General features: G+C 38.3%; 4 protein-coding genes across 7 annotated transcripts in view; 2 read left to right on the forward strand and 2 right to left on the reverse strand.

Moving 5' to 3' along the window:
- Positions 1-869, forward strand: part of LOC139966622 (uncharacterized) — a 46,261-nt gene extending 45,392 nt beyond the window's left edge. For both annotated transcript variants that reach the window (XM_071969847.1, XM_071969849.1), the window contains exon 25: positions 162-869. In XM_071969847.1, coding sequence (XP_071825948.1) covers positions 162-308 — 147 coding nt within the window. In that variant the 3' untranslated portion in view covers positions 309-869. The remainder of the gene's footprint in view (positions 1-161) is intronic.
- Positions 870-6,869: 6,000 nt separating this feature from the next.
- On the reverse strand, positions 6,870-17,107 carry LOC139966629 (carnosine N-methyltransferase-like). Its single transcript, XM_071969867.1, has 8 exons — positions 16,954-17,107; positions 14,898-15,087; positions 13,505-13,671; positions 12,588-12,728; positions 11,532-11,710; positions 10,927-11,040; positions 9,818-9,921; positions 6,870-8,420 (listed from the first exon to the last, which is right to left on the reverse strand). Exons 1-8 carry the CDS (start codon positions 17,064-17,066, stop codon positions 8,274-8,276), a joined length of 1,155 nt encoding a protein of 384 aa, XP_071825968.1. The 5' UTR covers positions 17,067-17,107; the 3' UTR covers positions 6,870-8,273.
- Positions 17,108-17,187: 80 nt separating this feature from the next.
- Positions 17,188-20,219, forward strand: LOC139966637 (gamma-glutamylaminecyclotransferase-like). The gene is made up of 3 exons (XM_071969881.1): positions 17,188-17,326; positions 19,042-19,285; positions 19,682-20,219. Exons 2-3 carry the CDS (start codon positions 19,103-19,105, stop codon positions 19,994-19,996), a joined length of 498 nt encoding a protein of 165 aa, XP_071825982.1. The 5' UTR covers positions 17,188-17,326; positions 19,042-19,102; the 3' UTR covers positions 19,997-20,219.
- A 108-nt stretch (positions 20,220-20,327) lies between these two features.
- LOC139966635 (uncharacterized) lies at positions 20,328-25,343 on the reverse strand. 3 transcript variants are annotated; one of them, XM_071969877.1, is made up of 4 exons: positions 24,988-25,166; positions 24,530-24,683; positions 23,988-24,084; positions 20,328-22,220 (listed from the first exon to the last, which is right to left on the reverse strand). In XM_071969877.1, exons 3-4 carry the CDS (start codon positions 24,058-24,060, stop codon positions 21,598-21,600), a joined length of 696 nt encoding a protein of 231 aa, XP_071825978.1. In that variant the 5' UTR covers positions 24,061-24,084; positions 24,530-24,683; positions 24,988-25,166; the 3' UTR covers positions 20,328-21,597. The 3 variants fall into 3 exon arrangements, with proteins under 3 accessions (XP_071825978.1, XP_071825977.1, XP_071825979.1); XM_071969876.1 differs by lacking the exons at positions 24,530-24,683; positions 24,988-25,166 and adding an exon at positions 25,191-25,343; XM_071969878.1 differs by lacking the exon at positions 24,530-24,683.
- Positions 25,344-27,010: the final 1,667 nt, after the last annotated feature.

Consider the following 27,010-nt stretch of genomic DNA (forward strand, 5'->3'; position numbering starts at 1 on the left):
TAGTTTGGTGGTAGGTGCCCATCAATAGGTTGATCTGAATGGTTTTGGTGAATCAGCATCTGTTAACTGAATGAACCAATGTGTGGTAAAAGAATCACATATTACCCACCGTTGTTCATACCACTCCTTTTGTTTTTTTCTTCCTTTGTCTACTCGAACAGAATGTGGTAGTGGACATGGATCTAAGGAAACCCAAATGCAAGGTAATTGCTTATGTGTGCGGCAGATTGAAGAAGCGCAATCCAGACCCTGACTACACAATGGCACCCAAGCTGATGAGTGGCTGTGCGCCATGCCAATGCAGTTAAATTATGCGGAAATCTGGCCAGGCTTAATCATTACCTTCCAGCAGCGATATACTGAACAATTTTTTTTTCTACCATTCCAGCATTTTCCTATTGGACGAATACGGTTTTCAGGTATAACATTTAGAACAGTAATTTCTCTTTTCAAATGATGCATGCACAATTTCTTTTGTACTTGGACTACGCACCTACAGACAGAAAAAACCCCACTAGTGTTGCTATACAGAAGCAAGATGAATATTAAGCAAGCCCAAACCAGTAAAGATTGGTTGTTGTCGTCGATTATTCAAAAGCCGATGATGGGATGAACGTCCAAGTACATACGCAAATAAGCCAATTGAGTTTAAGACCTTTAGGTAGTTGTTCTTTCTTACTCCAAAAACTTGACCATGGAGTGAAATGTCAACTTGGGAAGGATCTAATCGACAATAGACTTTTAGAGACTTGTAAAAGTACAACTTTAATTAATAATCTTTTGTACACCAGTTCAGTGTCTTTTAATGATCACAATCACCTCTTGAGCCTGAAAAGAAATAAACAAATAAAGCATTTGAAAGAGATTTATGACAAGTGGTTGCATGTTTTCTTTCTTCTGTGACTGTCAAACGAAAGTGCTTCATCGAAGAATGGCCGAATCCTCCGTAGAGATAGAAAAACGCAATTTGGCTAGAGAAATGGAAATTAAACAGCCAATACTTTAAGTTTGTATAGCTTTCGAGCAATACTAGCTCATGGTCAGTGTGCGATCACATGCACACAAACAGTGAAGTCCAGTTATATTGCAATACATCAGGGCAATTGTGAATAGTCCTTTGAGGTGGCTGAATTTATTTTAAGACAACCAAAATCAGCCCTGGAGGTGGTCTGATGGAGGTTTAGTTGATTACATCAAATTCAGATTCATAAATGAACACCTTGGCCCAATTTGGTAAAATTGTTATTATCCCCAAAATAGGTTAATTGGTATCATCCTTCTACAACAGTGAACAAAAAGTAGCATTCGAGGAAGCTTTAGTCATTTAAATTTGATATGAAATGGCGTCAAGATATGGTTATTAAATTTTATTTTTCACCAAAATATGAGTGTTTATACTACTCTTATCACCAGGCGCGGCGAAACGGAAAAATTATTGGGGGGGCTAATGTGTGGAGACTATCTAAGCGGAGCGCCACCATCGGTTGGCGCGGAGCGTACAAGAAAATTTTGGGTTATTTCAAACCCCCAGATGGCCGGAAACGGCACATCCCGTGTGTTTTATGCTGCGAATACCTAGCCCTAAAATATGGGTCTCAAGTCTGCAATTTCTCAGATTGCACGTAAAAGTCTGTAAAAACATTGTAATTTGTATATTCGATGGTGTTTTAAGAGAGTAGCTGTTATACTCGTAGTGTACTCGCAAAGACGTTTTTGAGTGTAGTAAGGACAGTGGCGGAGCTAGGGGTATTGGTCGGGGGAGGGGCAAGAATGGTCTGTAGGGGCGCTTTCGACACTATCTAAGCGGAGCGCCACCACAGGTTGGCGCGGAGCGTACAGAAAAATTTTGAGTAAAGATACTCCCTAGATTGCAGGAAATGACCCTTTCCGGGCCTTGCTAATTTGCAGATAAACGGAGAATAAATAGGTGTCGTCGCCATTTTGTCCGAAAATTACACCAACAGAATATGACAAATGTCAATAGGTATATGAGAGCGCAATAAAATAGTCAATAATAGCGAATAAGTAAAAAGTATAGTGAAAAGCTGAAAAGGGCGCCAGCAGTCCATTTGAGTCTGTCAGGGGGGGGGCATCCGCCCCCTGACTGTATATATGGACGCTCCGCCACTAAGTAAGGGGATGTTGGAGAACTGGCTGAAATGAGGCAAGTCATTGGCCTAAGACGAAGTTGTGTTACGCTTACTGGTACTCACACTCACTGCTTCCACTTTTCACGGGGCGTGAAGACGCGGTTGGGGTGACAATGTGGTCTATAGCCAGGGGACGGGCCGAGGGTCCCCCAGCAATTACTAAAATTATTACACCTATATAGTATACGTGTGCATCGGACAGATCGACAAGTATGCATTGAAAAATGGGCAGATGCACGTTTCGGAGCCTTGGTAAATATTGGGGGGGCTTATCATGCATTTGCCCCCTCAACTTTTTCATTGGGGGGCTGAGCCCCCCCAAGCCCCCCCCCGGTTCCGCCGCCACTGCTTATCACATGGAAAGGAATCAACAGGGGGCCACACACCGCAGGTAAAACTTTGGGAAGAATTAAAAAAAGTCGTGATTTGGCCAAAATCCAACAGATTCATACAAAATTGTCGAATTTGGGCCAAAAATGAAAGTTCTCAAATCCCTGTTAGGATACGTATAACAGATTTCCAGCACCCAGTTCATGCTTCTCCGAGAACAAAAGTGGCATTCGACGAAGGTTTAGTCATTTAAATTTGATATGAAATGGCATCAAGATATGGTTATTAAATTTCATGTTTCCACCAAAATATGAGTGTTTATACTACTCTTATCACCTGGAAAGGAATCAAAAGGGCGCCACACACCGCAGGTAAAATTTGGGAAGAATTAAAAAAGTCGTGATTTTGCCCAAAATCGAACAAAATCATAAGGGTATAGCCTTACAAAATTGTCGAATTTGGGCCAAAAATGAAAGTTCTCAAATTCCTGTCAGGATGATATAACGGACTCCTCGCACCCAGTTCATGCTTCTCCGAGAACAAAGGTGGCATTCGACAAAGCTTTAGTCATTTAAATTTGATATGAAATGGCGTCAAGATATGGTTATTAAATTTCATGTTTCCACCAAAATATGAGTGTTTATAACTACTCTTATCACCTGGAAAGGAATCAAAAGGGCGCCACACACCGCAGGTTAAACTTTGGGAAGAATTAAAAAAGTCGTGATTTTGGCCAAAATCGAACAAAATCATAAGGGTATAGCCTTACAAAATTGTCGAATTTGGGCCAAAAATGAAAGTTCTCAAATTCCTGTCAGGGTGATATAACGGACTCCTCGCACCCAGTTCATGCTTCTCCGAGAACAAAGGTGGCATTCGACGAAAACTTTAGTCATTTAAATTGGATATGAAATGGCGTCAAGATATGGTTATTAAATTTCATGTTTCCACCAAAATATGAGTGTTTATAACTACTCTTATCACCTGGAAAGGAATCAAAAGGGCGCCACACACCGCAGGTTAAACTTTGGGAAGAATTAAAAAGTCGTGATTTTGGCCAAAATCGAACAAAATCATAAGGGTATAGCCTTACAAAATTGTCGAATTTGGGCCAAAAATGAAAGTTCTCAAATTCCTGTCAGGGTGATATAACGGACTCCTCGCACCCAGTTCATGCTTCTCCGAGAACAAAGGTGGCATTCGACGAAAACTTTAGTCATTTAAATTGGATATGAAATGGCGTCAAGATATGGTTATTAAATTTCATGTTTCCACCAAAATATGAGTGTTTATAACTACTCTTATCACCTGGAAAGGAATCAAAAGGGCGCCACACACCGCAGGTTAAACTTTGGGAAGAATTAAAAAGTCGTGATTTTGGCCAAAATCGAACAAAATCATAAGGGTATAGCCTTACAAAATTGTCGAATTTGGGCCATAAATGAAAGTTCTCAAATTCCTGTCAGGGTGATATAACGGACTCCTCGCACCCAGTTCATGCTTCTCCGAGAACAAAGGTGGCATTCGACGAAAACTTTAGTCATTTAAATTGGATATGAAATGGCGTCAAGATATGGTTATTAAATTTCATGTTTCCACCAAAATATGAGTGTTTATAACTACTCTTATCACCTGGAAAGGAATCAAAAGGGCGCCACACACCGCAGGTTAAACTTTGGGAAGAATTAAAAAGTCGTGATTTTGGCCAAAATCGAACAAAATCATAAGGGTATAGCCTTACAAAATTGTCGAATTTGGGCCATAAATGAAAGTTCTCAAATTCCTGTCAGGGTGATATAACGGACTCCTCGCACCCAGTTCATGCTTCTCCGAGAACAAAGGTGGCATTCGACGAAAACTTTAGTCATTTAAATTGGATATGAAATGGCGTCAAGATATGGTTATTAAATTTCATGTTTCCACCAAAATATGAGTGTTTATAACTACTCTTATCACCTGGAAAGGAATCAAAAGGGCGCCACACACCGCAGGTTAAACTTTGGGAAGAATTAAAAAAGTCGTGATTTTGGCCAAAATCGAACAAAATCATAAGGGTATAGCCTTACAAAATTGTCGAATTTGGGCCAAAAATGAAAGTTCTCAAATTCCTGTCAGGGTGATATAACGGACTCCTCGCTCCCAGTTCATGCTTCTCCGAGAACAAAGGTGGCATTCGACGAAGCTTTAGTCATTTAAATTTGATATGAAATGGCGTAAAGATATGGTTATTAAATTTCATGTTTCCACCAAAATATGAGTGTTTATACTACTCTTATCACATGGAAAGGAATCAAAAGGGCGCCACACACCGCAGGTTAAATTTTGGGAAGAATTAAAAAAGTCGTGATTTTGGTCAAAATCGAACAAAATCATAAGGGTATAGCCTTACAAAATTATCGAATTTGGGCCAAAAATGAAAGTTCTCAAATTCCTGTCAGGATGATATAACAGACTCCTCGCACCCAGTTCATGCTTCTCCGAGAACAAAAGTGGCATTCGACGAAGCTTTAGACGTTTAAATTTGATATAAAATGGCGTCAAGATATGGTTATTAAATTTTATTTTCCACCAAAATATGAGTGTTTATACTACTCTTATCACATGGAAAGGAATCAAAAGGGCGCCACACACCGCAGGTTAAACTTTGGGAAGAATTACAAAAAGTCGTGATTTTGGCCAAAATCGAACAAAATCATAAGGGTATAGCCTTACAAAATTGTCGAATTTGGGCCAAAAATGAAAGTTCTCAAATTCCTGTCAGGGTGATATAACGGACTCCTCGCACCCAGTTCATGCTTCTCCGAGAACAAAGGTGGCATTCGACGAAAACTTTAGTCATTTAAATTGGATATGAAATGGCGTCAAGATATGGTTATTAAATTTCATGTTTCCACCAAAATATGAGTGTTTATAACTACTCTTATCACCTGGAAAGGAATCAAAAGGGCGCCACACACCGCAGGTTAAACTTTGGGAAGAATTAAAAAAGTCGTGATTTTGGCCAAAATCGAACAAAATCATAAGGGTATAGCCTTGCAAAATTGTCGAATTTGGGCCAAAAATGAAAGTTCTCAAATTCCTGTCAGGGTGATATAACGGACTCCTCGCACCCAGTTCATGCTTCTCCGAGAACAAAGGTGGCATTCGACGAAAACTTTAGTCATTTAAATTGGATATGAAATGGCGTCAAGATATGGTTATTAAATTTCATGTTTCCACCAAAATATGAGTGTTTATAACTACTCTTATCACCTGGAAAGGAATCAAAAGGGCGCCACACACCGCAGGTTAAACTTTTGGAAAGAATTACAAAAAGTCGTGATTTTGGCCAAAATCGAACAAAATCATAAGGGTATAGCCTTACAAAATTGTCGAATTTGGGCCAAAAATTAAAGTCCTCAAATCCCTGTCAGGATACGTATAACAGATTCCCAGCACCCACCCAGTTCATGCTTCTCCGAGAACAAAAGTGGCATTCGACGAAGCTTTAGTCGTTTAAATTTGATATGAAATGGCGTAAAGATATGGTTATTAAATTTCATTTTTCCACCAAAATATGAGTGTTTATACTACTCTTATCACATGGAAAGGAATCAAAAGGGCGCCACACACCGCAGGTACAATTGCCCCCCTCCCCCCCCCCAAAAATGGCAAAGATTAATATATAACCATGATATAATATGCTGGATATGTTGAATGTATTTACAGCAGAGAGGCAATAACGGATGCAAGGGGGAGGCGGGACAAGGGGCGCTCCACGTTGGTTGTCGTCTCGGTGTGTTTAATGGAAACTAAAGCAAGGTTAGAATGAAAAATTATGATAACTTTTTTTTTGCATCTGAATCCCTCTAATATGAACACAATTTTCTCAGAGGGGAGTTGACATCTCTGAAATAAGGCAATTTCTGGTGCAGATCTAAGGCTTTGTGGGGTGTCCTCTCACCCTCCCCCCTCTTTTCAACCTGGCACAAAACATTTGAATAGAGTCATTCAGTCATTAGCACAACCTTGCAATTAAACCTAACTATAGACCTACTTTATGGTCTAAAATGTGCCCAATTTGTCATCTTAAAGTATTTTGTTCTCCTAGGGTAGGAATCCTAACAGACCCTCAATATGGCAGTCAGCTTCATTGAACCCATGGCCAAGCAGAGGAGTGGAGTCTACATCGTGTCATGAAAAGCCACATCAATCAAGTGTTAAGTTAACTTAAAAAGTTCTTAATCTTAAAATGGGGTCAAAATTTGGTTGTGCCTCTTCACACCACATGCCTGGTTTATACACCCAAAACTCAGTTCATCACTTTTGTGTATTCCTATGTCATCGAAAAAAAAACCCACTTACAAAATGACCATCAAAAAAAAAAAGAGAAAGAGGGAAAAAAAGAAGTTACGAGAGTAAATATAGTTTAATTTCAGCTGACATATATGCCTTACTCAGTGAGTAGTTAAGACAAAGAAAAGAATTAAATATTCATGAGAATGAGGTTACCCAACTCTTAGGTCATTAGCTTAGGCCACGCATACTATATGGAATCATTCAGTCTTTAACCAACAGGATCTTCATACTACTATATCTGAATATGGTATGAGAGATACCACCGACATTTGTCTCTTTCTCAATTTCTGGGTATTTGGAAAGACAATGTAATAACCAGCATCATAGATTGTCTACAATTGTCCAGACGATCAAACAAAATATACCTCTAGATGGACCCGAATTTTCATCAAATCTCAGATTACATCATCCTTTCACTGTTTGGGTAATGAGCTAGACAACAAATAAAGAAGTCCCAATTCGTGCCTCATACATTTTGTGTATAACCCAGCACATAGAGTATCTACAATTGTCCATCCAATGAAATATACTTCACGACAACAAGATAGTTTCAACTTGAATCTGGGCTCCTTAACTCATTGGGTATTACAAGGAGTGAGGTTGCTTGTACTTCTTAACTCTTTGAGTAATACCCAACATTCAGAATGACCTTATAAGGACTATCAAACAAATATACATGAAGAGGGTAAAGAGAGGGCGCCCTCAATCAGTCTGGACCATTCACAAATTTTACTTGACGATGATATGTGAGTCTTCACTCAAAATTCAGCTTACATAGCTCTCACTTTAATTAGGTTCTTGGTAAGACACCAACCTAGGTTATAATCCCACTCACACTTCATGACCTCTGTGTATTACCGTGCATTGCAGAGCATTCACAAACTGTCCAGACCACCCAACAGCATACCTGAAGATGTCATGTGAGCCTTCACTCAAAATTCAGCTTACATAACTCTCACTCATTTTAGGTTCTTGGTGAGACACCAACCTAGGTTATACTCCCACTCACACTTCATGACCTCTGTGTATTACCGTGCATTGCAGAGCATTCACAAACTGTCCAGACCACCCAACAGCATACCTGAAGATGTCATGTGAGCCTTCACTCAAAATTCAGCTTACATAACTCTCACTCATTTTAGGTTCTTGGTGAGACACCAACCTAGGCTATAATCCCACTCGCACTTCATGACCTCTGTGTAATACCAACCCCTCTAGAGCATTCACAAACTGTCCTGACCGCCAAACAGCACACCTTAAGATGTCATGTGAGTCTTCCCTCAAAATTCAGCTTACATTACTCTCACTTTCTGAGAATTTGGCAAGACATAGAATTAGGTAAATCCACACGTGCTACATAACTTCTGTGCCGAGCATGATGAAGGTATTCATATACTGTCAGAACCCATCACACAGAATTAACCTGAAGATGGTACGATAGTCTCGACTGAAATCTTAGCTGACTTCGTCGTCTCTACTACTACTGTCGCCGTTTGAGGCATTCACTGGTTTCTGGCAGACAAAGAAGACGCAATCGTATTCGTACTTCATCATAGAGGTCTGATCCTGAAGATATGAGGAGGGTACGTCAGTTTCTTCTTTCTGAGAGAAGGATAAGAAAAATGCTTTGTTATGGCCGAAGGAAGTTCCATGCCGCTGTACATGAAGAGTACAAACGGCTATAGGTTGTATACTTGGTGTCAGGGCGAAACCAGAACAACAGGTAAAAGGCTAACAAGTTAGCCACCATGTAACAAAAAAAAAAAGAAAAAAAAAGAAGCTGCAGCAGTTGCAAGACTCGATGCAGCTCGGCTGAATCTATACCAAACAAATAAATACACAAACTAACAAATAAATAAATAATAAATAAATAAAATAAATAAACTTGGTAGACCGGCAGTGTGAAACTGCTGTCCGCATTGTTTTACAACGGCGTAGTACAAAGTATTTAAGTCGTTCCCAACCTGGCTGCAGCCCCCTCAGCTCCTTGTGACACAGTGCCTTAATTGATGACTGGCTGGTGAGGGTGCTATTGCTGTGAGCAGACAGGTTAATAAGATCTCTTCACAAAAGGGATATTCCTGTGGCTGTCTGTAAGCCATTCTTTACATTTTTTACTTATCATATCTGTCTGTCAAATTTGCTGGACATTTTTTGTTTCCATCTCTAGATCAAAACCACATCCTCACAGCTTTTGCATGACAAAGATAGATGATCTTGAAAAAAAAAATTGCTGAATGCATCAGGCAACAGCATTGTGGTAATTGAACTGTATTTGTTCTCTTGGTATCTCTTTTATGTTTGAATTTGTTTATCCAAAGAGAGAAATAAATATTTCTAGAAAAGAAATTTGCATTTTTGGATGAAATTCTAAGTACAGAGAACGTTGACGGATGAGAGCAAACGTACCAAGTGTATCACACTCTAAGGATAAATCAACAAGAAGACTTTAATTGGCTTTTGACCAACACCTATCATGATGGCATCATGGATCTCCTACTGTGAACCACGTCTTGTGAGAATGGAAGGTTTAATCAAAAACAAACAAAAAAGTCAATGACTTTGTGATTCCTTGCTTTTGGATGTTAACCTTGTCTGAAGGAGAACAATTTGAAATGATATTTTACCTCATCCAAAATTAAGGGTTGTACTCTCACAATGCGCAAACCTAAGTATGACATTAATCCAATGGTTACTGTTTAAGCTCCGCCCACTCATGAGTATCAATTAGATCAAATTTTTACATGTCATTGGTAAGTGTCCCAGTCTCAACTCTTACAACCACACTAAAGTTTGAACAAAATTGAACTTATGATTATAAAGAGGAATTTCACTTTAAGCCCTGCCCAATCATTAATATTCATGCCTGATTTTGAAGGATTAAGATCAGAACACAATTATTATGTTTTTCAAGCACCAACAGATTATTTTTGCACACTCAGTCCATACTAAACACAGCTTTTTAATAAGAAGCAAAAACATGAAAGGTTGTTAATTACCAGCATATGAAAGCCACACTTCGCGATGACTTGTTTCAGGACTTCATAGCTAAGTTCGATGGAAGGCTCGTCTGGGAAATTCTCAAAGTGATAAAGTAACGGACCTGTCACGTGATAAAGATTGACAAAAACTCTCTGAAAATTATTCATACCAGCATGGATACAGGTGGGGAGGGCAAGGGGGGAGGGCAAGGGGGAGGGGGTGGGATGTGTACACCTGAGGGCAAAGTGGGGGGTTGGGGTGGGATGTGTACACCCCACCTCTTCTCCTTTTCAATCCCACACAAATTAAATGTAGATTATATTAGCAAAACTTTGCATGTAGACCTAATATATACCCTAAATATGCCTCAGAGTTTTATTTCTGAAAGTTCTAGTTCGCTGCTGGAGGAGGACCAACTTCCCCCTGTCCCTACATATGTAAGTTGGCTTCAAAGACACCAGGGGCACACTAGGCCCGCTCCTTATTAAAAATCCTTGGATCGGCAGGTTGTATACGTCACAATATTTGTGTGACTCCACACAACAAAATATACCAGATAATTAAGCAGTGTGAAGTGAATTGTGTGACAGTGGAGGTAGATAAAGGCATAATATTATACAGGGGAAAATATATGTACCCCAAATAAAAACTGGCCAGTTTTTAATATCAGAAAGGGGAATGATCAATTTTTTTTATTAAATGGTTAATTAGGTATATTATCAGAATGAAGAAGAGATTGCAACAAAATTTAAATGGTAAACAGCTTCTCCAAATGATCATCACAATATTTTCATGTTCATTAATGGACACTTAGTCGAGTCGATGTATGAAAATAAAGTATTGCTTGTACATTCTCAGGTTTTGTACAAGATCTTCCTTATTTACTTGTTATCTTTCATCAAATTCCTTTTCTGTTTTTAAAGAGATACATTTTGCTTCGGAGAGGTAATGGAGGGTGGGGAAGCACTGGTTATTTTGTCATGCTTTCATGCTGAGTGACAAAATGACCACAGAACACCATAATGACTCCTGTCGTTGTCATGGTCACCATCTTTGGCATGCCAAAAATGCATTAATACCAGGATCACTGATAACTAATAACTCATAAAAAGAAGGCAGTACGTACCTAGATTGATCCAGTACCCGCCAGGTTTCAGAATTTTGAATATTGTTTCAATATATTCGATGACATTGTGAGCCGTGTCGATAAAGTAACATGTCGCTACACAGTCCCAGCATGCTGTAAGTTGAGGAAAAAAGACCAATGATTATAAAACTACCACTAAAATACTAGAAAAGGTCCAAAAAAAGCTCCAAAGGGACAAATTTACTGTAAATTGGAAGTCTTCGCTTCTGCTCTTCTTCTTCACAGATTCAGGTCTTACGCAGGACTAATGGAAACTGTCAAAAAAGTTTGCTGGTCTCGACAGAATCATTCTTCTTGGATATGTTTCCACTCTGGATACGCAGCAACAGCTTTCTCTAGCTGTAGCTTCTAAATAAAACTTTATTTGTCACTATTCACAATCTAAGGTACAGCTGTGCTCAAAGAGGCTTGACGACAGCATATGGCAAACATAGTTAATTATCGATTATTATTAATAATTAATTTGTTACAACAATTTCTCACAGAAGCAAAGTTGCGTACTTATCAAATACCACAACACTTGTGGTCTATTGCACTGTTTCACCAAATCAATATACCAAGTGAAACAAATGTGAGATTTTTACCTGGACTTGTGTACACATCTAAGAAATCTCCAGCGATCATAGAGAAAGACGAGTCTTCTGGAAGACTGGAGGGATTGACATCTGGGAATTTAACTCCTCTTATTTGGTCCTTTAAACATTTTAAATTGTTGAAATTATTGAGCCAGGGGAAAATTGTAAAACATTCTTCGCTTGGTGACCTGATCAAGAGGAAAACAAAAATTGACAGATGAACTAGAACCGTTCCTGTAGACTTTCCCCCTTTTTGTTTGTTGTCACACGAGACCACTGTAGTAAGCAGCATACTCATGTAATACCTAACATAATATTTGACGACGATCAAACATTGCACAACCGATATTTGCTCAGAAATAACGATAATTTATTTGCTATTATTGACGCCACAGATTTCTGCCACTACAGTTGAAGTTGCCACCTTTCGTACCATGAGTGAACTTGGAGCAAACAGGTGTGATGTCGTAGTTACACACTGACATATGTTTTGTTTTTCTTTATTTTTCAGTCTAATGATTTGACCTTGGATTGGATTGGGTTACCAGTTTGTCAAAAAGGGATGTGAAGTTTACAAAATACCAATACCTACGGTACATACACATTATGGATGCATCCAATTGTGGAGAATAAAATTAGAGGTAAATTTTAAAGGAAAACAAAGCACTATTTATCAGTGTGCAACTATGACGTCACACCTGTTTGCTCCAAGTTCACTGATGGTACGAAAGGTGGCAACTTCAACGGTCAATATAAAAAACGATACATAGGAATTGAATGCAAATTTCACCAGAATGCTTAGATTATGTTCTACTTTAACATATCAAAACGAAATTTTGACCTGGACTATTCTTTTAACTCATCATAGCTAAGCAGGATTCTGTAGCTGCTGCAGAGGTACAGTAATCCTTATTGTAAGATATTAACTCATCATAGCTGAGCAGGAGTTTTTGATGCAACGCCTGCGACTTACAAGGCTGCTGTCTGTAAGTGGGACAGAAAAGACAACATCTGCGACACTAGGGGTGCAGAGTTCTACCTATGAAAAGAATAATATACAAGTACCTGTTGAGTACAAAATTTGATGCTATGAGCATGAACAAGCTGAATTCATTTCCTTGACTTATATATCCTTTCCTGGCTATCTCAAAGGCCAACCTTCCTAGACCAGCACCAGGAACGAGAACTGAAATCGACGACCGGGATCTGAGACGAAAACAAATAGATGTGAACAGTTAACAAATTTGGGGATTTTAAATGGGCCAAAACCTGATGTTCTACTCACCTAACCTGCACATCTCTCCTAAAGTGTACATGCTTGTCATTCTTTGATATTTTACTACAATATCAGACGATCAAATTTTGCAATAGATAGGACCGGCTTGTCCAAGTGACAACCAGAAAAAGCTAAAAAACAAAAGAAAAATCCTGAAAAATTTGCCCTGGTAATGAAGCTTGTTTTTGATTACACAGCATTGATTATGTGTGTAGAAAAGTTTCAAAAGGAGTTGGTATTCTCAACTGTTCTGTCTCAACTGTTTCACCTGCCAGAAAGTAATCTCCATTTTTATCTAGAATACCATAACCTAATCTGTCTTACGGTATTGTTATTCTGCTAAAGTCTATAGATAATCCAACTCCACTGAAAAAGCTCCATGTTCTTATGAATAGGGGCTCGTTTTTTTCTTAGTCACAAAGAGTTCCTCCCGATCTCAAAAGTAATTCTCTTGTTGTTAAAATCTACACCATAATTTATGGACCATCAATATTTATGCTTGCAATATTACTGCTAATATTATTTCTACTTCTACAAAACATTTTTTTCTTTTTAATTTTTTTTTTAACATTTTCAGTTCTTCTAAAATAGATTCCTGTTTACTAATATGGATCCTTGTTTGATGGTTTAGGGTTAATTTTGTTGCAATTTGTTTCATTATATAGAACTGAGTTATTAGTCTCACTTAAAGGCAATGTCTTCTTACATTCCATTCACAGGGAAAAGGTCTTCGATTTCTCTTATGATTGGTGAGTAACAAGCATCTCTTTCGATTTTCCCATCTACACTCCAATCCCTGACAAACTGTTTCAGTGTTGTTTTGACTTTTTCCATGTCAAAGCCAGTAACTCGAAGCATCCCCTTGTCCAAACCCTTAAAAAAACAGAAAGAAAATTCATTTTGCAATAAAATGCTATTGATTGAATACAGGAATAAATTACATACTTGTAGTATAAACCAATGTTGACACCATTTTATCTCTCTGATGCGAAGTCATTGCACAGGTAACGTCATTCGGTGTTAGACAGATTTAGTCACAATATTGCAGGCTCCAGGCACAACTTTAACATTACAATATGTAACATATTATATCTCCCAAACAGAGCAAGATTTTTCTTCCAGCAGTTTGAAGGGAGTTGTTCATTACAACGCTCTCTATCAAATAATTAAAAACATGATAGTTGGATTTGTGTCTCCTGGATTAATCGCGCTCAAATCCTAAGTTTTGATTACTCTACTACAAGCTAGCACTACATATAATCAGCTTTTGAAAAATAGCCTAACCTATAAAAAAAAACACTCAAGAAGTTTATCAGCTAATAATGCAGAACTACACTGGTTCTCAAAATACTACACTAGCACTGTGCTGTATTAAAAGAATCGACTATCAGCACTATACCGTAAGGCCTACTGATAGATCTTGGGGAACCCGCTGGTTTGCTTCCACTGCCCCAAATCCTTGGAAAAATATGACTGAATCCATCAATAAAGCTCCCTCCTTCTCTTGTGTCTATCAAATCTACTCTGAAAACTCATCTGCGCTTAGAACTCAACAAGTTGATTGATTTTTACCTTTTTTGTTATCTTATTCTTTGTCTGCTATTTGCTTTGCTTTTCCTTACCGTCGACTGATACCGACACATTACAAATGTTCACTGTCATTATTGTGTTATTATATTACCATTCTTATTCATATCATTCAACAAAACAGAAACTGTGGTGTTGAACATTTACTGTAGTGGACCATTCATCCAACACATAGATCTGTACACTTCTATAGCACTTTCTCACAATTAAGTATTGTCAGGTTGGATGCACCAAACTGTGATGACAAATCCCTACCATAATATTTTTGCTAATTGATTCAGGAGGCTTTCCTAAAATGTGTAAAATGTGTAAAAGTGACTTTGAATCAAGTAACTTTTGAATCGCAAATACAGTATTTGATATTTTAAACGTTGGATACAAACAATACATTAGAATATATTCAGGATTCCCCAGGTACATTTTACCATCACAGATCAAGAACTTGATTGATCAATACCATCATTGATCAATAAGTTGTGATCAACTAAAGGTGTTAGGAGCACTATACTCACATATGACTCTCTGTTTTCAAACATATCAGCAGTGTACTGTATCATAACTTTGACAACTTCATTATTATGGTCAATGCAATGTTTGATTTCAGCTAGATGAGAAAGAAATTCTGGGAGCAGTTCTTTGTGTTTCTCTGACAATTTCTCGTAATTCTTCTCCGCACGTTTAACTCTGTCATACCCGTAGGTCCTGAGTAGGAAAGTATATATATAAAACAACAGTAAATGTTCCATTCGTTCATCCTACCACAATGACATTTAAACCATATCATATATGGAGCAACATCAATTATCTTGTTAATAAAGTGAAATATATACAGTACTGTTCATGGCACTGATCTTTGCATGAGGTTATTAAAGGGTGTGAAGACTCGCACACAAAGAAACGTCTCATGCCGGTAATCTGACCTAGTTTCGAATGAGGTGTAACAGAAGTGTTAGACACCACCATCGATCCCAGAAAATACACACACAGCTTGCTACCGTCGTTAATTAGACACTAGTGTACAGTCAATACATACAGCTACGGTCAATACCCACCACACAGTGTACATAGCAGCGATGGCCATCTCAGGTCTAGATAAAAGATAACAAGGTATCACATTTCATTACTGTCTGCATTTTGTAGCGACAAGAAAACTTCACTTGCAAGCAACGGAAAGTTAACTTTTTCAGAGCGCGGCATGCGGTTGGGGCGAGTCTTCAATGCCTTTAAGCACTCTTGTAAAGAACTATTGGAAAGACAAACAGGTGCTTCCCTTGCCATACAAAAATGTAAACAAAACTTGAAGGTTGTTTGCTAAGTATTTTATAGGTAGTTCTAAGATCTGGAGCATATTGAATTCCAAACAAGGTCAAACTATCCAATGCTTTCTTGTTCCACAGTTTACTTTTCAAATTAAAAAACAATAATAATAAGCTAACTGGAAGAAGTTGCAATTGTTAACATAAAGTGCCATTCATATCGTTGGCGTCCAGAAAGATCTCGGAGAAGATGGTCAATACAGTAAGTTTGTTTTCTCTGGGCAATCAATGTATCTTCACACTTGCTTAAATTATAACATACGAACCAGACAGTACAGCTCATTCACTCCTTAGATTGATTGTGTGCAAACAATAACAACTAATCCATTCAGCTTTGGATTCAGCTATTTAACATATGGAATTCACAGAGTGTGTACCTTCAAGTGTGAAGCATATATATGCATAAAGGCCATATGCACTAAACCCAGGGTGCAGAGATGATCTGAAGTTGTTGACACCAAGCATGGTGCTCCTGCTCATTTAACTGATAATCGGTTCAATAAGCATGGTTCTGGTGCTTATTTACCAAATCCTTGGTTAAATGACAGGTGCTCAAATATCTGTTCATAGGATTTATATGCCTAATGACTGTAATGCTTACAATTTAGCTGCCTGTCATGAGATAATGGGATCAGAGCCCCACTCCTTTTCATCCTCCCCTTCTAATAGTAAGCACATATTCAAACATTAAGTATTTATTAGCCCAACCTTGCATGTAACCCCAGTTTAAAACTAACAGACAGTATAACTTGCAAATTCACAGACTGTGATGCTTATTCACCAAATGATTGGGTAATTAGCCACAACCATTTTGAACATTTGAACATTTTTGAAGAAATTTATTTATTTCATTAGCCAACTAAGTATTTGGCCCAGTACTGGTATTAAGTTTACTAAGTTAATTAGGCCTAGCCTACCCCTTTACTTTAGGTCCTAGGCTTTGGCTAGCATTCAAAATATGCCTAACCTATGTTAATATTTGCAATAAAGATAGGCCTATGAATAAGTTTAATAACGTCCCTGCACATCTATGAAAATATTTTCACCGCATGTCATAATGCTCTGATTTCTGTAGTTAATACTTAGAAGTTACAGTTAGACCTAGACTAGGCCCTAGTCAAAACGATAGGCCCAATATTGTTAAGTTACATGTCAGGTCAGACACGGATAGACCTTTACTTAGCCTAGGCTTCCTTCGAAAAGCAGTACACAATAGAAGATGTTTTCATGTAAAATAGGCAGAGAAGTCTACTTGTAGTAATTGAATGCTCCAACGACTCTCGCAAAATGCTGGGCTTCTTCTTCATCTTCTTCGGTGACTTTTCTTTTCAACTGTTCTGGCTGTTTGGTTATGGTCGCAGACATTTTGTTACCGATTTGAATGCAGCAATGGAGTAAACTCAGAATATCAACCACGAATTCAAATTGATATACATATTAACGAAATCGCGGTATTACTTTAGTATGGTCATGCCATTCATGGAGCTATAAACAGATGATTATTTATAGCTCCACAGTATAGTAGCCTAGACCCGCTTTTATTATCTGAGGGGAGCCCAAGCAAATCGTCAGCAGGTCACGTCAGGACAACAATAACAACGGTCACTTACATTCTAACAATAAACGTAGGTCTGGTGCGTGTCACTTGGTTTGAAAGTGGATCATGTTGAAATGTTAAGCTGACTTTTATTTAATAAAGAGTTTTAGAAATCTCTCTCGGTTCTTCTTGTTAATGTTATCTGAATCTTCCACGACATTCAGACTGAGGAAGCTTTGTTGAACATGTATAGCCTATTAAGGTATAGGCTAGGCTAGGCTAGGATACTTTGACATTGGCAGAGCTTTTCTTGTGAGCCGTGCCTTCATCATCTGATTGTACAACTACAACTTAGGCCTATCAAGCGCCGGATATTAACATCACTCAAGTTAAAACTTAAGTCTAACGGTAGTTATAGCTATTGGCTGTGGGTGGCTTTGACTTCAGGCCACACGTATCTGACATTGTTTATTGTACTTTCAGTATGTACTGTACAGTAGCTCTTTGTAATGTAAGGTGACAGCACGATATTCATAAGGTTCTATATTCATAATGTTCATTGTTCATAAGGGTCATCATCCATAAGGTTCATTGTTCATAAGGTTGCTATTCATAATGAGCAAAAAGGTTCATTGTTCTTAAGGTTGCTATTCATAATGAGCAAAAAGGTTCATTATTCATAAGGTTCGTTATTCTTAATCTTAATGAAATAAAATGGTTCGTTGTTCATAATTGGTAAAAGGGTTCGATAATCAACGTGGAGAAAAAGGTTCGTTGTTCATAATTGGTAAAAGGGTGCAATATTCAATCATAATGGTGAAAAAGGCTCGTAATTCATAATAGGACGAAGGGTTCAATATTCATAATAGAGCAAAGGGTTCGTAATCCATAAGAGACAAAAAGGTTTGTTATTCATAATAGGAGGAAAGGTTCAATATTCATAATGGAACAAAGGGTCCGTTATTCATGATAGGCCTAGCCAAAAAGGTTCGGTATCATTCACAATTAGGAAAAGGACCCCCTTTGGGAACAGTACAAGTTTATGCCGTTTCCGTACAAGTCGGTAGGAAAATGGAGGACATCTTATACACTTGTATGACGCACTTCTCTCTGAATAAAGAACCTTTTTTCCCATTATGAATAACAGACCCTTTGCTCCATTATGAATATGGGACCTTTCTTCCTATCATAAATAATTAACCTTTTTGTCTATTATGGATTACGAACCCTTTGTTCTATTATGAATATCGAACCCTTTGTCCCATTATGAATAACGAACCTTTGGATATCCAACCGTTTTGCCCATTATGAATATCGAACCTTTGAATACCAGACCTTATGAATTATGATCCCTTTTTATTATGAATAACGAACCTTTATTTCCATTATGAATAGTGAACCTTTTTATCGAAAAAAATGCACGTTATAAATAACAAACCTTATGAACAATGACCCTTATGAATAAGGGACCTTATGCATATCGGGAAGACCCCCTTTGTAATATGGTTCATTCTGGATTTGAAATAAATACTTTCTTGTTTGAGGAGTCACAGTGTGATTATTCTTGTAATTTGGTGCATGATAAATTGTATTTTGTTATTTCATATAAATCCAATATGTAAACAAGACAGCCAGGATTTATAGTAGTATATATCTGTATTTCATGCTATTTCTAATTAGTAGACACATGGGTAAATTTACACGATGCGATGATGAATTCTTATCTTTGTATGTCCTCATATTCTTGTACACATTTGAAGAAGAGAAAGAAATTGTTTTACTTTCCATTTCATATTTTCACAGGTCACACTGAAGTTCATACGTGGTAATTAAACTGTTCGTCCAAGTGTATACTACTGTGGAAATGCACAGACTTTTTGTTTACGGGACCCTTAAGAGGGGCCAGCCTAACCATGATCGAATGAACGACAGCAAGCTTGGTATATCAAAGTTTATTGGCAGCGGTCAGACCAAGCAAGCATTCCCATTAGTCATAGCTGGACCTTTCAATGTTCCTTACTGTGTGGCAAAGGAAGGACTTGGCAAGGTACAGTATACATGAACTGTCATCATATCCTTTTTCTCAATAGTTGTTTCTCCCGATTCCTGAGCACTAAAGCTATGCCACCCTGATTTTTGATTGTGTAATGTTTGGTACTTAAACACCATAGACAGAAGAGATTTTGAGCTGAATTTGAGCTGAAAAAGAACTATTAAGATTTTATCTTCTCCTGATTTTAGATGTATCCATTACAGTGTTGAACCTTACTGTGATTCAATTAATGGCTGCAAGGACCGGCTCTTTCTAAATGTTATCAAAGAAAAAACTGCAATTTAAGATTGTAAGGTAAATGGAAGGTAAGGTAAGGTAAGGTAAATGGAAACCTTTGTTTACATTGCAAACCATGTTGAAAAATTTCCTATTTTTTTTGTGCATATTCAGCCAGTGAGAGGAGATTTGTACGAAGTCGACGATACGTTACTTGCCCATTTGGACACCATGGAGCGTATACCGGTACATTACCAACGACTGACTAGGACGATTTGTCTGGATACAGAGGTGGGAGGCGACTCGAACCAAACAGAGGTGGAGGCATTCGTTTACCAACTCTGCGACTACAAGCAGTTTGTATTAAACCTGCCCTTCTATCATGACTATGATAGCCTTGGCACTCACGGCTTAGTGTATGTGCCTTTTAATGTCAGGGACAAATCGAGATCTTGTGATGAAATATTGGAAAAAGGCTCTTCCAAGTAGAGACTGAAGTTCTTATGTTTACACACTGCCGCCTGTTTATATCTGAAATATATTGTTTATATGGACACAAATGGGCTTAAAATGGGCACAAAAGCTTATGTCAAGTGGTATGGGTTGTGAGGGAGGAGGGGGGGGGCTTGGGTGGGGAAGGGAGGGGTGGAAGTGACACATTGCATCTTTCATGGTATGGTGCAGTGTTGTAACCAAAAATTTATCCCCCCCCCCCAAAAAAAACTGTTGACCATAAAGTTTACAGGATGGATCTTGTATTTCACTTTTGAAGGTGTAATTGGGAAGTTAAATCTAATTTTTATTTGATTTTATCCTACTTTTAACTTTTAAATAAGAGATCTGTGGGCCCTCCGCCAGACGTCAATAGGTACATATTGAGGCATATCTAAGTTTGGTCTATTATTACGCTTAAACACAAGGTTGCGCTAATAAACACTCTGTTTCTTCATTGAATGAAGGTTAAAACCCCAAGGGAACATTTGTTTCTTCGACTGGCAGAGGTGGAACCTTGGCCCACCGCATCCCCCCTACCCCTCCCCTTAGCATACATATATGCCACTGGTATTACCCAATTAGAAACATTTGGGTATTGGATTGGTATAACCCAGGATCCAGATGTAAGAGATAATCTAGGTGTTACAACAAATAAATTCCTCTCCCTCCCCCACAGGAAACCAAAACAAATATTACACATCACAAAGGTGGTTCTTGTTTCCGAAAGAGGCATGAATAAGAAAAATATCGGCAAAATGACAGAAATGCATGTGCATTCTCCCTGTTGACCTTGGTTTGGGTAAAGTAATGTTTGCAGCAAAATTTCAGTTGCGACAAATTTCAGAACGGGGGAGGGGGGGGGATGCGAGTAACCCACCAATGATTATTTGATGCTCACATTGACAACATTTAAAATCCACTCACGAGTTGACTCATGTTCACAATATAAATCTACATGTTTATATTGTGTACAGCATAAACCTACATATGTAACCCTCCTTGGCGCCATTGTAGCAGCCACAACACCAGGGAGAAATGGTGTGTTTACCCCTTTTCAACCCCACCCACTCCCATATTTCAAATTATATAAGTAGATACTAGCACAACCTTGTGTGTAGACCTGATTATAGGCCTTATTTCACAGCCTACTGTAAAATAGACTTCATGAGAATGCACCCATGTAACGTCTAAAATTTCAACTACTGTACTTCTGTGCGAGGATCCCTAGATTCCGCTACGTGGCATGGCAGTTGGTTTCAGAGCCAAAAGAGGCAGACCCCTTCCTATTTGAAATCCTGGATGCCCCTTGGGTAGGACCTATTTCTGATATCAACCATGTTGTTGGCCTTTCTGTGACAATAACGTACCCAAGTACATTGCAATACATTGACCTTGCTGTTTAAACTAAATCAAAACAGTTCATAAATGACCTCTTGCTAAAGGATATAAATGTTTTCTGATTTGATTGGAATTTCATGTGTATCATGCTACTCTCTTTCCATGTAATTTGAGAGTATTATTTCAGATACAGGAATATAACTGCATTGAAGTCTGTTTAGCGTGACTAACATCACACCTGCTGCATCAGTTTCACTTTATACTGAATTGAGTGAAGTCTTCAGGTAATATTTTGTTAATACAAAATCCATTTTGTTGGCAAGATCGATAAGTTTTGGCATCAAGCTTAAAACTCCTTCGAAATAATTCCTCTCATGTTCGTCTTTGAATGAATCTGTGATGTCACCTTTGTTTGGATGTTCCAGTCTTTGGAGATCGGTGTCTAAGGCCAGTAAGATACCCCAGGAACTAAGGAGAACCTCCACATCTTCTCTCACCCGTCTCTGGGAGTCAGTCTCCAATGACTGTGGAAGTTGTTTCAATGTAGAGAGGATATTCATTTTAACGTAGTGACGAAGTAATCGAAAGTTTTGTATGTTGAACAGAAACAACTCAATCAAACTCATAGCGAAATCGTCATCGTCATCGAGGTCTCTCGTAGTCTCGGTATCAGCCGTTTTGATCAGCTCCTCAAATTGGGATAGAGACATAAGGTTTTTGTAATCTGGAGCTAGTGTACGTAAAGCTCGTACAAAATATTTTTGACATTTATTAAACTTATGGGTCGAAACTAAAGCTGTGTCTAGTTGGTGGTGGTAATGGGCATGAAGTTGCTTCACAAGTTCCAAGAACCGTTCCACATTGGCGAGTCTTTGATTACCTAAATGATAAAAAAACAAAGAGACTAAAGATGAGTAAGAATTAAGATTATCAGGACCGTAAATACAGTGGACTGATTTTGGTCATTATGTAGCAAGTAGAGTGCTTTGAGTAATTACATAATATATGAATATTCACATCTTATTTGCATAATGCACAACATCACCATGCACACTGAGTAATACACCCAGTCTACACTGAGGCACACCAAACGCCAGACTTGCTTCCTTTTTCCCTTTCCCTTGGTTCTGCCTTAATACATTGGTGGCAACGGTGGTGGAGTTTTAACTTTTTCTTCATGTTTTGTACAAGTTTGCTGGTATATCAGTATTTCTCATATATTCGTAATAGAGATATCAATATTAAGAAAAAAACTTGTTTAAAGTTTACTCAGGAAAGTATACAACGTTTTTGTCTGTGCAAAGGAACGCAACATATTTTTGAATAGAACTTATTGCTGTAGTGGCTAAGGGTTATCATTCCTATAGATTTAATGTTTTTATTTGGTAATTGTTTGCTAGTCATCTTTTGAAAGTTTATTTGCATATGTGTATTTATTGGACATGTAAGGGTTGTTGTAATATGTTCTTAAATTAAATGCATATAGTTGTAGTGGTGCACTGATGTGAGGAGTACATGACTTGCTTGTTGTCTTGCATATCTGGGGGAGAAAAAATTCCAATATATTTTCTAAAACATTACTCCTTATTTGTCAATTATGAGTCATATCTTATTTCTCTGGTTTTCTGCAATAATATATATATATATATATTTATATATATATATATATATATTATTATATATATTTATATATATATATATATAATATATATATATATGTATATATTTATATATGTATATATATAAATGTATCTAGATATATAAATATATATATATATATTTATATATATATATAAATATATATATATATATACATATATATATAATTGAAATCGTAGTGAGTTGAAAAATCCAGAACAGTGAAAAAACTTCCAGCCTCCACTGGGATTCGAACCCGGCCTCCCGGAAACCCTAACCACTAGGCTATGGATGTAATTGTATGTCCAGAGGTTCGAAACAGGTAAGGAAGGTCTTAATTCCATTGTAGGCGTTTGTTATCTGTATCGAACGATACTAGTTCTGTTTTGGTGACATATTTGCCTTACTCTAGAGATCAAACAAGCCTGCTTACCAACTCGATATCATTTGTGATTCCTAAAGCTGGATCTCGAAAGAGATACTTTGAACAGACTTTATGTTAATGAAGGTAAACGACAAAGGCAAATGAAAATATATATAATTGAAATCGTATATATATATATATATATATATAATAATAATAACAGATTTATAATGCGCACATATCCACCCTACAGGGTGCTCAAGGCGCAACATGGAAAAAAGTCAAATAGAACTACTGGAAAGCTTCACGCATAAGGTGAGTTTTAAGGTGTTTCTTGAAAGCTGCAATACTGGTGCATGACTTCAGTTCATATGGTAAAGTGTTCCAAAGGCGTGGGGCGGCAACCCTGAAAGACCTGTCACCCCACAAATGTTTAGACCTGTGTTCCTGGAGGTTAAGCGTGCTGCTTGAACGAAGATTCCGTGATGGAGAGTACAATTGGAGTAATTCTGAAACATACATAGGAGCCATGTTATTAAGTGATTTAAAAACAATGAGTAGAAAGATATATATATATTGTTTTCAATTATATGTATATATTCAAGAAAATAATAATAATTAATAAGTAGAATTGGAAACTAATACCTTCAGAGGCTGTGTTTGGAAAGCGAGCGTAGTACCTCTCCGTACGCCGAGTAGCGTGTGAATCTCGGGACATCTTCGGAACGGCGAAACTCAAAACCTATAACCAAAACATGACATGGCGGTTTGACATTTTCAACAACACCATAATTCTCATGTAAAAACGGACACGCTTATTAACTGAATAAACATCTCTATTGACACGTACAATATAACGTCATTTGCAGCACGACCGTCGGTCTCTGAAAACTAAGAAATCATTAACGGTAACAATTAGACAAATTTTGTCACCGTGTTAGAGGCAGCGACGCGTAATTATGAGTGTAATGTAGGATACTGTGGAAAATATAGTGTACAGTAACGAACATTTGGAAAGAAATCTTACATTCATATAAATACAGCTTGGTATCGAGTATTGACTCAATAAAACAGAATAAGGAGACCGAAAAAATACTTAATGCGCAAAGTAATTATAAACTTTAACCGTACGTGATGAAATCCGTTTACGATTGGCAATTTAGTTAATTCATGTGGCAATTTTTTACCTAATATGTGTTTCTATAGTGCATCATCGTTCGATCCCACTAGCCAGTTTAGGCATCGACCTACTACAGTTTAATGCAGCGTGGTAAACTGCGGTTGTCTCGTACTGAAACTTAGATGGTTCTTTCGTGGTTCTCGGATGTCTTTGGCGTAGTACTAAATCGGAAGACAGAATTAAGATTACGTTTCAGTATGATCGACCCATGAAAATTATACCAAATTGGGTACAGGCCTACGTACTATGAGCATGATGTGGGGTAGCCTACCAAACTGTAATATTTGCAAACTTTGAATATGTAGGCTACTACGTTTAGTTGTCATATATGGACGGGCCGGGAACCCCCTCTCCCTGCCCATTAACCCAAGCTTCCTCCCAAGTCACACCACAGCATGGAGTCTCGCCTAACATGGAGTTACACCACACTGATATGTCGCTATAAGATCGACTCACGAGACTTACCTTTGATCTTTAGTTATTATAGTTCGATGTCAGTATTAACGGACATATCTTGATATGCTCAGACAGTCAATCATTCAAAAGTCTCCCCTCTCCTCTAGCATCTGAATTAAGGACGAGTAAAATCAGGTGTATATGTATAGGGCCCACTGCAATTTATCTATGGAGACAACCACAGAACAACTGTTTACAGAACAACTGTATACCCACAAGTCCAAAACAACAATTCTCTCCTAAACCCTCCAGCTTTCGATTAAACACGTATTGCAGCTAAGTTCTTGAACGATATTTCTACGAATAGGGGTTAACGAATTTGACCCTTACGATCTTCTTCTAACGCTCCGTTCCCGGCAGCCGAGAGAAACATGTTTAGTATGACTACAACAAACACACTAATAACTATAATAACCCTATCATTTTTTTCTTCGTTTAACTTTGGTGGTTGCTACGCATGGGACGTGGACAAGGTTGGTTTCCTAGCAATCGACGCTGACGAACTCGCCATATAGTATCAGAATGGTGACAAAGGTCGCTAAACGTGGGTTACTAAAAGATCAGGTTCAATAAGATACTGTAACGGGAATGTGCTAAGCTGATCTTTAAATTATTTACAGGAAAGATCAACTCGTGTGAGTTAAATAGAATTAACATGGTCCGTGTTAATTAAATAATTACAAGAACAATGTGGAAAACAAAAACATTGGTGTAAGAACCGGGTTTACTTTACACGCAGTGGCGTAGCCAGGAATTTTTCAGTGGGGGGCCGTTGGGGGGCTTTACCATTTTCTGGGAGGGCGTCTTGTTACTATCTAAGCGGAGCGCCACCATGGTGGCGCGAAGCGTACCGAAATTTTTAGCTAAAAAGGCCTCCTAGATCGTCGGGAATGACACTTCCCAGGCCTTGTAAGCAGGGGCGTCAATCGTCGATTCGAGTATTCCTTCCGCAAGTACTACCTAAGCGGAGCGCCACCATCGGTTGGCGCGCAGCGTAGCAAGAAAATTTCAGATTTCAATACCTGCCAGATCGCTGGAGATGGCACTTGCCAGGCTGGATAGCAGCCACTGTCTAGTTGCGTGATTTCGGGAGAAAATTACAAATTCGTCACTCAGGAAATCTGCAATAAAGTTCATGCGGCCTTAATTTTTACGGAATATGCTCCCTATTTCATTTCCCCAATATTAGGGAACGGGCACCGTCTTTGAAACACCATCTACAACTAAACAACAAATATGTACAGGATTTGGCTCTAGCTATGAAGTGCATGGGCGGCGATCCTGGGGGGGGGGGATGGGGGATATATCCCCCCATGAAAATGGGTGGAGGGGATGTAATACACCATATCCCCCCACCAAATGCCAGGGATAAGAATATTTTCATGCCTACATTTATGCATCATCGTGAATGTACGGCTCTTTTTTAGCTTCATTTCTCGCCTACCATAAACGCAGTGCGATCTTTTCAAATAAAGCGTCTTTATAAAGCAAGAATAGTTGACTGTAGGCTTCATTGGCCCTATAACAACAAAATGTATTATTGCGCCCACGGTATTGATGTAGTACATGTATACACCCTCATAGTATTCATATCATCGAGGTAAATGAATCTGTAGGATTCATGTCAATTGGGCGCGCGTACCATGCATGGAGGGTCATGTGATGTGTTCCAGGATGGTACCAAACTGATATTTCTCTGTAGCAGTTCGAAAATAGTGTTAGTGACTTCGTGAAAGATTTGCACCAAGACGGATCGAACATGGGAAGTAACGGCGTAAGAAGGTATTGGTACTTCAGGTCTACGAAATAGTGCTAATATGCTAACGTTAGACATGCTGGCACAGAACAAGTACAGATACATTGTTCATTACTATGGTACAGATACATTGGGCTTGCAGCGGGAAATGTCGATGTCTGAATTGTATTTCAAGGGTGAGCGTTTGGTGCTGTGGGGAAAAGTTTAGTTCAGTGCAACCACGGAATTCTCCATGGAACAGAGCCTAATGCTGCTCAGCCGGAATATAGCTATCAC

The sequence above is a fragment of the Apostichopus japonicus genome, chromosome 4 (genome assembly GCF_037975245.1).
Source record: "Apostichopus japonicus isolate 1M-3 chromosome 4, ASM3797524v1, whole genome shotgun sequence".
NCBI lineage: Eukaryota > Metazoa > Echinodermata > Holothuroidea > Aspidochirotida > Stichopodidae > Apostichopus > Apostichopus japonicus.

Excerpts from the sequence above, each read along its gene's own strand:
- LOC139966635 (XM_071969876.1), bottom strand. The coding sequence starts at position 24,060 with ATGTCCCGAGATTCACACGCTACTCGGCGTACGGAGAGGTACTACGCT. Across the intron at positions 22,221-23,987 it reads TCCAAACACAGCCTCTGAAG|GTAATCAAAGACTCGCCAAT; the intron begins GTATTAGTTTCC and ends TTTATCATTTAG.
- LOC139966637 (XM_071969881.1), top strand. The coding sequence starts at position 19,103 with ATGCACAGACTTTTTGTTTACGGGACCCTTAAGAGGGGCCAGCCTAAC. Across the intron at positions 19,286-19,681 it reads CAAAGGAAGGACTTGGCAAG|CCAGTGAGAGGAGATTTGTA; the intron begins GTACAGTATACA and ends GTGCATATTCAG.
- LOC139966629 (XM_071969867.1), bottom strand. The coding sequence starts at position 17,066 with ATGTCTGCGACCATAACCAAACAGCCAGAACAGTTGAAAAGAAAAGTC. Across the intron at positions 15,088-16,953 it reads GGAGCATTCAATTACTACAA|GACCTACGGGTATGACAGAG; the intron begins GTAGACTTCTCT and ends TTTCCTACTCAG. Across the intron at positions 8,421-9,817 it reads AGTGTGGCTTTCATATGCTG|AAAGAAGAAACTGACGTACC; the intron begins GTAATTAACAAC and ends TCCTTCTCTCAG.